Below are 12,384 nucleotides of genomic sequence, written 5' to 3' on the forward strand. Positions count from 1 at the left end.
TGTCTATATCACCTTGTGATGCTTACTCTTCTTGGTAAAACACAAAAGTATCCGGTTAGATTAGGTTAAATGTATGTTGAATCATCCCCCCTCCTGGAGACTAACACTTCATTCCATACATGTCTTTACCTTTTATGTCTCCTTCCCTTAGTTTTGAACATGCTACTTTCTGCTAAAAACACAAAAAACTGTCGGAGCTGTAAGTCCATCTCGGCTCTCAACCACCTCTCCCCCTTCCTTGTCAGACGGCTAATGTAAATAAGTTCCCATCTGCAACATTGTAGAATGTTTGTAATGCTGTGAAGGTAAATTTAAGGTGATGTTGCTGATGAACTCCCTGTGATTTATCCTGCCAGCATTAAAACATTGCAGATAGGGACCAGCTGTCTCAGAAGGAAGGGTGTAGGAGGGAGTTGAAAGCAGAGGCGGACTAACAGCTAACTTCATGATGACTTCTGGTCACAATGCATCTCCATAGAATCTGACATTTTAGGCTCTTGACTCCAACACTCACCTCACTGTATTACGTCACACTGTAATGGGGCCCACTTTGTGCTCCCATGTAATATTTAGACCCAATTTGGGCCCTCGTATAATACTAAGGCCTCCTCTATGCCCTCACATAGTAGATAGCCCCCCACTGTGCCTCCATATAAGACCCTCTCTTTACCCTCAGTCCCCTCTGTACCTCCATATAGTAGTTAAGCATTCTCTGTGCTAGCTTAAAGGCTCTTTCTCCAGTTCAGGTGTGGTTTACAATTAAGCTCTATTCACTTCAATAGAGCTGAGCAGCAAAACCCCGCCCAAGCTGGAGACAAGAGTGGGGCTGTCTCTTAAAGTAAGTGGCCATGTTTTTGTAGCGCTGGATAACCCCTTTAATCACAGCACCGCTGTCAAACTGTCTCCCCGCTCCCAGCATGATATTGATACATCATGCAGTGCGGGAAAACAGTCCAGGGATTTATCTTCAGTGTCTTCCATGCTTCACAGAGCGAACACGGAACATGTGAATCCAGCCTTAGACAATGAATGGACCGGCAGTGCATACGTATGACATTGACCTCATTTTGACCTGAGACTTGAGGCCCATATTGTCAAGATCATGAGGCTACCCCTTGCAAGTATACGCTTATCCACTATACTGTGGCTAGGAGATAGCTGCTGTAGGACAACCCCTTTAAACGGACATTAATACTTTTCACATTCTTGCTTTGTTGAACAAATGACTTTTATTAATAACTATTTTGGTGCAGCAGTGTTTTCCTTGTTTATACTGCCTGATTGAGTGTTCCAAGGAATTTGTTGTAATCCACATGTAGTTCTATTCTATGAGAATGCATGTACTTGGATTGCTACTTCACAAGGTCATAGCTAAATATAACCCAGCACTTCATGTTTAATTTTAGAAAGCATGCAAGACCAGTGTTTTGCAGGCTTCTGCTCTGGTCACAAGTAAAGGCCTCTGTTAAGTCATGTTCTATTGAGGACTGGAAAAGGTGAGGAACACTTTATTTGTTGACTTTAAAGGCATTTTTACTTGTAAAATAATAAGCAAACTTCTAGCTATAGCTCAATGGCCAATTAATAATCTGCAGAGCTGTTTAAGGTGTTCTCAAGGACTGGGTAGTAAGGCTTCTGACGTGGATATGGTATTCACTTCCACTTTCTAACTGTACTCTATATAGCAAATTGGTCACTGTGGGAGGATTTATGAAGGTGGCGCAGATGGCAACAATTCACATCGTTTTGACAAAGCCCCTGTGTTGCGCAGAAACAATGAGATTGTTTGCCACCTGTGCCTCTCTCACTAGAGAAGTGTGGAGAGGGCGGGGCAGTAGGCGTGGTCATACTCAGGGAGGGGGGGCTTGGCCTCTGCACGTGCCGTATTTCACTGAAGGTGGACAGGGAGCATAAATCCTGGATGTGCCTGGATTTCAGTGGATGCTTGTGCCTCTACATAAATCCTGTGCACCCATGCACTAGCAAGGGATTCCAGCGTGTGAGATGCCAGCATAAAGGCACTATTACACTGAGCAATTATCGTGTACAAACCTGCCAAAACGATAGATTGTTAGCGGTCATTGTTAGGTGCAGTAGGTGTAAGCCAGCATACAATGAACACAAAATTGCTATATTCTTGTGAGCTTTCAGCATGTTGAAAAATTGAGTGGTCATTGTTGGTCTTTCAATGATAATTGTGTAATAAGAAATCTTTCAGTCGCTCTTAGGTGCGTATTTATGCAAATTATTATAATTTGGTTTGTTTATACAAAGGAAACACGTCACAAAGGACCACTAAAGCATTCACCATTTCAGTGAAAGTCTTAGGAAAAGGTAAGAGAACCTATATATGCTTTCCTCATCTCTGGGCAAGCTCTATGGTTAGTGCCAGTAGCCTGGTCATTGATATTTGCACTTAGATGCCAAACCAATATGTGTACTGTATTATGCCCAGCTCCTGGCACATTGATATATGCGGTACTAATCACACTGAAGCTGCCTTGCACACATTGAACTGCTTCACTCTCATAACAAATGAGCGATAAATCACTGGTCGGCGTCTTTCAGCATGTTCTCAAATCATCGTTGGACGTGTTTAGATCTTTCATAGATCTGTTTGTGCAAATGTTCTTTAACTGAGATGTCCACCTTGTAATGTTGCAGTGGCATGGCCAACAATATGCATTTAGTAATGTTTATATCTACTTATAAAAAATGTATCACCTAGATTTATTTTTACTAATTAGAGATAGATACTTTACCATGGTTTTATTTCTAATCTATTTCTATTTTCTGATTGTAATTTTTTATAAATTTCATTTGTAGTACATTATTGTGGCATGCCCAACAGCAAGCCTCATGGGCTCATTTCACAGAAGAGGGGGAACTCTACATGCCATGTATATACTGGTGTCACCTGTTTATAAACAAAGCACGGCTGGGAAATCTGTACAGGATGGGAAGTTTCAGCTTAGTTTTTAGACTAGCAGTCAAAAGGGAAACAGCAAGATTTTAGAATGCGTTAATAATATACATAGCAAAATGAAAAATAATAATAAAAAAACACAAAGTTCATTAAAAATATTCTTAATATAGAAACAATTTAAATACGTTGTAGTTTTTTTCATAAACATTTTATTAAATAATATTTGTTTATATAGTGCAAACAGATTCTGCAGCACTTTACAATTTTGGTGGTATATACATATATAATTATCCATACATGAGGAGTGAGGGCCCTGCTTCCAAGAGTTTACAGACTATGTGGAGAGGGTTGGGGACAAAAGGCAAAAGTACTTCATTGTTACTATGGTCTAGCCATATTAAACTTTTTTCGCTGTATACAACTCAACAGAAACATTAACTGCAAAAAAGAACAAAAGTAGGAATAGACAAGCACATTTCATTAACGGAAGTTCACTTTGAGGCCATGTTCCCACTGCATAAGTTTTGTAATAGTCACAGCCATTGTAACAACGGACGTGATTAATACGGAACTTACAGTACGTAGTGGTACCTTCTGAGGAATCCCGACCGGAGTGTATACACATAGTATACACTCCGGACGGGATCCCTAGCGGCGCTGCAAGAAACTGACATGTCAGTTCACACTAAGGAGCGTGCGGCTCTGGGGAATTTGGCTCGGGGGTGCAACTCCGGGGAATTCTTTTTCTGACACCAGCCATTTCGTGACCCGGACGGGTCATGGAACGGTCAGTGTCTTACAGAGTGGGAACATAGCCTGAAACTGGATGCTCTTAATGGACAAGGTGTTTTTCACATAAAGTTAGACATGCCTATCCACCCACCAAACAATAACAGAAATAAGAAAAAAAACCAACAGACCAATTGGATCCAATTGATACAGCTCAGCAGTCAAAGTGTAAACCCAAGGGCTCCCCATCTCAGACAGTATTTAGACCCTGGAGGAATGTATCGCATTCTACCATTTAGATAATACCCTTAGAAAGGCCAGGACACTGCCAAAGTTCAAGTGTCTTCTTAAAGGGATATTCTCTTCTCATCTCAACCAATATAGTTATACTTGTAGGGCTCATCAAGTTAAGTATTTTTTGCATATACATTCAATTAGCAAAGTTCTTCTCATATACCCGATCAGTTTCTTCCCTTTTTGACAGCTAATTGTTATATAGCTATAATGTAGACATATCGCAAGATAGTGTGTGTATATATACTGTATAATATATATAAATAAGTATACTTTATCTATATATACACCAGCCAGACCATTGTTTTGAGCAGAGTGGTGATCTATAACATTGACAACAAGCTGTTAAAGGAGAAGTCCGGGAAAGTTTTTATTAAAGTATTGTATTGCCTCCCAAAAGTTATACAAATCACCAATATACATTTATTATGGGAAATGCATATAAAGTGCTTTTTCCCTGCACTTACTACTGCACAAAGGCTTCACTTCCTGGATAAAATGGTGATGTCACCACCCGACTCCCAGAGCTGTGCGGGCTGTGGCTGCTGGAGAGGATGATGGCAGGGGGACACTGAGGGACACAGGCAACTGGAGGGACACTGAGCATCCCTCTGCCATCATCCTCTCCAGCAGCCACAGCCCGCACAGCTCTGGGAGTTGGGTCGTGACATCACCATGTTATCCAGGAAGTGAAGCCTTGATGCAGTAGTAAGTGCAGGGAAAAAGCACTTTATGAGCATTTCCTGTAATAAGTGTATATTGGTATTTTGTATAACTTTTGGGGGGGCAATACAATACTTTAATAAAAATTTTCGCCGGACTTCTCTTTTAAGAATGGAAGGAAAAGAGTGGGATATCAGGAGAAGGAGGCAAATTTGCTAAATAAATGTATATGTAAAGATATATACAAGTATAACTATATTAGTTGAGATGAGAATACCCCCCCCCAACTGTTTATTTTCTAAAGTTTTTCACTTTACAGACAAAAACAAGGTATAATCCAGTGTTTGAGTGCTGAGTAAAGAACAAACAATATCTCAAAATAGGCAGTAGGTACAAAAATGAAAACTTTAAAGGCATAAACAGAGAAGCCTTGAAAGCCAACTCGAGGAGATACCAGATTTATATAAGCAACTAATACAGAGAACCTCACAAAGAAAAAGTCAAAGACCGACATAAAAGGGGAAGGAGAAAAATTAGGAAAGATTAGGTGTATGAAAAGCAGCATCCCATGGATCCCATATAGCATGGACTTTTCTACAAGATTGTCATCAAAGTTCAGTGACTTCCCATTTGTAGAACATCTGTTATTTTACGAAGTTGTTTAAGCTGCCGTTAGTATATGGAGAAGGAATTTAGCTGCCGGGTTTGTGAATAGACTTTGGCAGAATATTAAGAAGGTAAGACCCTACCTCTAGAGCAGGGATGTCAAACTCAGACCCTCCAGCTGTTGCAAAACTACAATTTCCAGGCTGCACAGGCATGATGGGAATTGCAGTTTTGTAACAGCTGGAGGGCCTGAGTTTGACACCTGTGCTCTAAAGGAATATCCAGGGACAAATATGTCTATAGAAGCACAGTTGACCAATATCCCCCTAAGAGTCTGTTCACAGAGAGTAAAACAGGCGGAATTCCACACGGAACCCCTGCCACAGACTCCGCTCAGAATCCAGCCTGCTTTACTCAGTGTGAACAGACCTGTGCCATAGAGTATCGCTCTTGGAAGTACCTCCAACATAGCTGAAAGACTTGGGGGAACATACGATGTAGTATCTCTGGGGTGTGGTACCAGTGAAAGAAAATTATATATTTATATATTTATAAGTCTCCTTGTATTGCATGCATACTGAGGATTTAGTTGCTCTTGACCAAATTGTCTGCCACATCTCTAGTGCGAGCTCTCTTCCTAGATATGATTCCCATTTGTGCATATACCCAAACTTTGAGGAAGAATCCTCTGGGATAGGGGACGGGAGATTGTAAATATCAGATATCAACCCCCTGGTGGACACCAAAATTTAGCATAATCACTCGAAAGACATGGGCAGAATAATCCTTTTAAAATCCTCAGTAAAGTACCTTCAACTTGAAAGAACTTCTAATATCCCTGCCCAAATGTGAATTATCAAATCACAGTGGAAGAGGGGCCTCGGTGGCAAATGTCAAATCTGCATTATGGATAGAGATGAGCGAATTTGCCGAAGTTCGGGTTCATATGAACCTGAACTATAGGCTTCTGATTCACGTTGTATGTAGCCTCTGTGAACAGGGTGGATACAGCCTTACGGACCGCCCGGAAAACTGGGATACAGACATTGGCATAGGCCATACCTCCCAACTTTTGCTGGAAGGAAAGAGGGACAGTCACGGCAATGGGCCACGCCCCCTATAGCCACGCCCCCATAGCCACACCTCCATAACCGCATCACCTATTACCATTATATAGGAAACAAATTTTACCACCAGATCTTCACCGCATAGTGACTTATCCCCCCCTTATACCATTACTACATAACATCCACTATACACAGAGCAGTACTCTCCCTCAGCAGTGACCATATAGCGGTGAGGCTGTATACCTGCTTACCTTATAGGTGATTATATTGCAGTTATTCAGTGACTCACAGGGGACATCTTCTCTTGTTGATCACTTTTGTGGTTCTTCGCCATCATGCACGGCCATCTTGAAAACCTCTCCGGCCATCTGCGAGATAAACATTTTAGGCTCCTCTCTCCAGTATCATCCTCATCTGCTTCACAGTAACTCTCTGTGCCCCATATGGTACAGACCCCTCTGTGCCTCCATATCTCACTGTAGTAACCCCCATCTCCCCATAGGACACACTGTAGTAGCCCCCATCTCCCCCACACACTGTAGCAATCCCCCCTCTCCCTAGTAAATCCCCCTGTAGTAATCCCCCCTCACTTTGTTAATCCCAGTGTAGTAATCCCCACTCTCATCTTAGGTCCCAGTGTAGTATCCCCCCCATCATAGGTCCCAGTGTAGTAATCCCCCCCATCATAGGTCCCAGTGTAGTATCCCCCCCCCCATCATAGGTCCCAGTGTAGTATCCCCCCCCATCATAGGTCCCAGTGTAGTATCCCCCCCCCATCATAGGTCCCAGTGTAGTATCCCCCCCATCATAGGTCCCAGTGTAGTATCCCCCCCATCATAGGTCCCAGTGTAGTATCCCCCCCCATCATAGGTCCCAGTGTAGTATCCCCCCCCATCATAGGTCCCAGTGTAGTATCCCCCCCATCATAGGTCCCAGTGTAGTATCCCCCCCCATCATAGGTCCCAGTGTAGTATCCCCCCCCATCATAGGTCCCAGTGTAGTATCCCCCCCCATCATAGGTCCCAGTGTAGTATCCCCCCCATCATAGGTCCCAGTGTAGTATCCCCCATCATAGGTCCCAGTGTAGTATCCCCCCCCCATCATAGGTCCCAGTGTAGTATTCCCCCCATCATAGGTCCCAGTGTAGTAATCCCCCCATCATAATAGGTCCCAGTGTAGTATCCCCCCCCCATCATAGGTCCCAGTGTAGTATCCCCCCCATCATAGGTCCCAGTGTAGTATCCCCCCCATCATAGGTCCCAGTGTAGTATCCCCCCCCCATCATAGGTCCCAGTGTAGTTTCCCCCCATCATAGGTCCCAGTATAGTATTCCCCCCATCATAGGTCCCAGTGTAGTAATCCCCCCCATCATCATAGGTCCCAGTGTAGTATCCCCCCCATCATAGGTCACAGTGTAGTATCCCCCCCATCATAGGTCCCAGTGTAGTTTCCCCCCCATCATAGGTCCCAGTGTAGTATCCCCCCCCTCATAGGTCCCAGTGTAGTATCCCCCCCCCCATCATAGGTCCCAGTGTAGTTTCCCCCCCATCATAGGTCCCAGTGTAGTATTCCCCCCATCATAGGTCCCAGTGTAGTAATCCCCCCATCATAATAGGTCCCAGTGTAGTATCCCCCCCCATCATAGGTCCCAGTGTAGTAATCCCCCCCATCATAGGTCCCAGTGTAGTATCCCCCCCCCCCATCATAGGTCCCAGTGTAGTATCCCCCCCATCATAGGTCCCAGTGTAGTATTCCCCCCATCATAGGTCCCAGTGTAGTAATCCCCCCCATCATAATAGGTCCCAGTGTAGTATTCCCCCCCCATCATAGGTCCCAGTATAGTAATCCCCCCCATCATAGGTCCCAGTGTAGTATTTCCCCCCATCATAGGTCCCAGTGTAGTAATCCCCCCCATCATAGGTCCCAGTGTAGTATTTCCCCCCATCATAGGTCCCAGTGTAGTATCCCCCCCCATCATAGGTCCCAGTGTAGTATCCCCCCCATCATAGGTCCCAGTGTAGTATCCCCCCCCATCATAGGTCCCAGTGTAGTATCCCCCCCATCATAGGTCCCAGTGTAGTATCCCCCCCCATCATAGGTCCCAGTGTAGTATCCCCCCCCATCATAGGTCCCAGTGTAGTATCCCCCCCCCATCATAGGTCCCAGTGTAGTATCCCCCTCCCATCATAGGTCCCAGTGTAGTATCCCCCCCCCATCATAATAGGTCCCAGTTTAGTATCCCCCCCATCATAGGTCCCAGTGTAGTAATCCCCCCCATCATAGGTCCCAGTGTAGTATCCCCCCCATCATAGGTCCCAGTGTAGTATCCCCCCCCCCCCAATCATAGGTCCCGCTGTAGTATCCCCCCCATCATAGGTCCCAGTTTAGTATCCACCCCCCCCCCCCTTCCAGGCAGACCCATCCCTAATAGAAAATAATAAAAAAAAATATACTTGCCTAGTCAGGGATCAGTCACTGAGCTGTCTGTCTTCTCCCAGCTGCTGCTGTGGTCACAGGTAGTCAGGAACAGAGCAGGAGAGAGGCAGCCTGACACACAGCCCCCTGCCCCCGCAGCTCACAGCTCCAGTCCCGCGGCTCCTGCTTTCTTCTTCTCTCTGACCTTTCACTGACCTGCGACGTCACCAGCAGCCGCGGCAGCACACAGGAGATAACAGGAGAGAGGAGGAGAGAAGAGGAAAGCAGGTACCGTGCGGGGCTGGAGCAGAGAGCTTCCGGGGCAGCAGCTGACCTGTGTGTGGGGCTGTGTGCTCCAGAAGCTCTCTGCATGTGACTGTCTGTCTGCTCCCTGAAGCCATCCGACACTGTCAGCAGCCCCAGGGGCCGCCGACACTGTCAGATGGCTTCAGTGACGCCATGAGGGGGGGCGGCGGGACACAGGGGGGCCGTTCCGGGACAGCAGGACATCACCCGAAAATCGGGACTGTCCCGCTTGATCCGGGACGGTTGGGAGGTATGGCATAGGCTGTATCCCAGTTTTCAAGGCAGTCCTTACGCTGTATCCACCCTGTTTACGGAGGCTGCAGACAGCGGGAATCAGAAGCCGATACCAAAAGACATGTGAAGTGAATGCCACCATTATTTAATCATACCGGAAAGCCATAAAACAATTTTGTTGTTGTATTACTTTTATGACATTTTGTTAACCGACACCTGAGATTGGAAAAACTACAGGAAACTGCATCCAAATATTTATATTGTAATAAAACACAGTATACTTCTTATGTTTCTCTTCCCATGCAGTTATCATTTCAATATCAAATTGCTTTGAGGTATGGAGGAAACTGATGAAGAACAGTCAGATAGTTATGAAATCCAGTTGGGCATTCAAGAATCCTTGCAAGCAATGGTGCCTTCTATTCGTCAAGATGGGTAAGGAAGCAGATTGCTTTTTACAAACAGGGTAGTTATATTTTACCCTCAATATTTTGGATTAGAAAAATTACCCAGTGCTTCCCAAGTATGTTTTTTTGCATGTATAAAGCTCTTTTTTGTACCTTCACCCGCCAGTTCTCTGAACAAGCTGTATGTTGTGAGGTTCCTGCTGCTTTCTTTGGCAGGGGAGCCATGGACTATTAGGCCTAGTCACAGTTGGGATCATTGCAACCTCAATAGTCATGCCACATCCATAGTTATTCCACTTGGATACTACATTTGGAAAAAACAGTGGGTAGAGTCCTGGAAAAGCAAGGAGGCTAAAATGTTTGCACAGAAAATTCTGTAAAGTTGACAAGGTGGCATGTGTTTAATGGAAAATAAATGGAACATGCCTGAAGGGCGCCTGTGTAGAACTGGTATCTATCACCATATATATATATATATATATGGGATAATATTGGTCTTAGTATAGTGACTGTTTATTCAGTCACACTTTGGTGGTATTGTTCAGTCAATGTGATGATAATTTGTGTTTATAGTCTGTAAGTATTATTTGTTTGTGCTTTATCAGTATGATAGTATGATCTGTATACTGATAATATGTTACTTGTGTAGTAGTACCATGTATGGTAACCATATGTCTTATTTAGAGATACACAATATCATCATACAAAGAAGATTACCTCACAGCGATGTTGTCTTTTAGAAAGAGATAGTCAAGTAGGAAAGGTCTTTGAGGTTGGGAGTGGCACCAGTTGACTTTTCTGCCTCAGGCACAAAAATACCTTGTTCGGGCCCTGTAATTCAGGGGTCTAGACATTAACCCCTTCACTGTCCAAGACCACCTAGACAATAACCTTTGGTGCACCAGACCTAGATGCTGTTTAACAACATTTGCCTGGATATCTGGCTAGGTTTTATCAAATTAATGGGGTGCTGTATATCAGTATTTATTTGCTGTGGTTCTTGTAGGTAACATTGCCAACAATGCAGATGAAAGACAGAGAGACATGCCATAGCTAGAACCCATAAGGAAAATTTGTGAGACCCAAACTAAACTTTATCACCTGGGGTTCATGAGCCTTTAGATATGCCCCTTGGTATATCTTACATGCACCAGAACAATTCCATTTGCATCATCAAAATCAAGTTTTCAGTAGTTTAGCAATCACCAGCACCTGCTGTCTGCATGGCTGCAGATGCTTTGGTAGCCCTCTGTTCATACTCTATATCATGGGTCTCCAAACTGCAGCCCTCCAGACGTTGCAAAACTACATTTCCCATCATGCCTGGACAGCTAAATCCTAAGCTTTAGCTGCCCAGGCATGATGGGAGTTGTAGTTTTGCTACAGCTGGAGGGCCTCAGTTTGGAGACCCATGCTCTATATATACTAGTAGGTAGATTTCTTGCTGGGTCAAAAGGATATAAGTGGGTTCTATGTAATTTAACTTGTAGAAATGAATGATGGATCCTGTTTGGTGAAGAATATGAGAAGGCTAAGCTCTATTTTGGTATTCCTTTAAAGTGATAAACTGGCCAGGATAAAATTGCTAGGGGTCAATTGGAGATCTGTCCCTGAATCTGAGCTGTAGGATTAAAGGCTGGAATGTTCATTTCACTATCAGATTCACTCCAATGAGTAGGCGTAAGTAAGAAAAAGTGCTCTCGTAGAAAGGCACAAGAGTAACACATGAGATGTTCTGGCAGAATATTGGAGTTAGTATCAAAGCAAATAGGTCACTTTAGGAAAGATGAGCAAGCAATTTCCTTGTGAAGGATGCAAAGAAGATTTTCATAATTTATAAACTTACACTATATAGCTCATATATCCAGTGGAAAGACTACTAATGGGAAAAGAACTCATTGACATCTGCATACAATTAACACCCTCAGGAATGGGCCAATTTTGGCCTTAAAGGGATTCAATTACCACCAAAACAGCCCTGCAGCATTACATATACTGCTACAAAGCCCCCAGCACTAATTCTGACCATATAACTAATTGCTACCAGCTCTCTTCCTGACCCCTGAAAGTGAACTTTTAAAATTTCCTGTACAGCATTCTAATTACTTCTATTTAGTCATTGGGGCGATCCTTTTCGGCCAAGAAGTTATGGCTGGCGGGAGATTTCTGCCTTTCTGGCCACCCTGTAATCTTGTATGGATGCCGACATCATTACTAGTTTGGACACGATTTGCTCACTCATTCACATTTTGTATTGTAATTGATTAATAAATGATTTTGACAAATTTAACTTTCAAGTATGTTTGTGGAACAAGCTATTGCACCAGCATTTCTAACATAGTCAAGCACTTAAGCTTCTGGAGCTCAGTAGAAGATGCAAGCCTGATAGGAATTCTGTGTCATAGACCAATAATGTCTGATGACCAAATGGTTTATACAGAATTGTCTCTGGTTTAGAAGCTGATTTGTACGTGCCAAATGACTGGAATTGTTTTGTCAAGATAAAATTAGAAGAAGAACATCCTGGTTTAAGCTTATTGTTGTACAAACAAAACACCAACTTGAACTTATTTATTTTACAGGTTGTTATGATAATTATGGACTCTTTGGTTGGATAGTGGATCATTTTTTTTAATGTTTTGTATATAGTAGAACATAGTGCTCCCAGAAGTATAGAAAAGTGGATAATAGACTGTAGTATACAGGTGTACAGAATAGGAACCACCAGTCTAATATG

General features: G+C 43.6%; 1 protein-coding gene across 4 annotated transcripts in view; it reads left to right on the forward strand.

Annotated features, from left to right (window-relative positions):
• The window catches only part of ASB15 (ankyrin repeat and SOCS box containing 15), a 70,526-nt gene that overhangs the window by 29,162 nt on the left and 28,980 nt on the right, over positions 1–12,384 (forward strand). For 2 of the 4 annotated variants that reach the window (XM_069956094.1, XM_069956096.1), the window contains exons 1-3: positions 1,439–1,496; positions 2,275–2,334; positions 9,547–9,675. In XM_069956094.1, coding sequence (XP_069812195.1) covers positions 9,578–9,675 — 98 coding nt within the window. In that variant the 5' untranslated portion in view covers positions 1,439–1,496; positions 2,275–2,334; positions 9,547–9,577. Of the gene's footprint in view, positions 1–1,438; positions 1,497–2,274; positions 2,335–9,546; positions 9,676–12,384 lie in introns of those variants that run through there. The other 2 variants (XM_069956092.1, XM_069956095.1) reach the window with 1 other exon arrangement.

This window comes from Dendropsophus ebraccatus, chromosome 1 (assembly GCF_027789765.1).
Source record: "Dendropsophus ebraccatus isolate aDenEbr1 chromosome 1, aDenEbr1.pat, whole genome shotgun sequence".
In the NCBI taxonomy this organism is placed as follows: domain Eukaryota; kingdom Metazoa; phylum Chordata; class Amphibia; order Anura; family Hylidae; genus Dendropsophus; species Dendropsophus ebraccatus.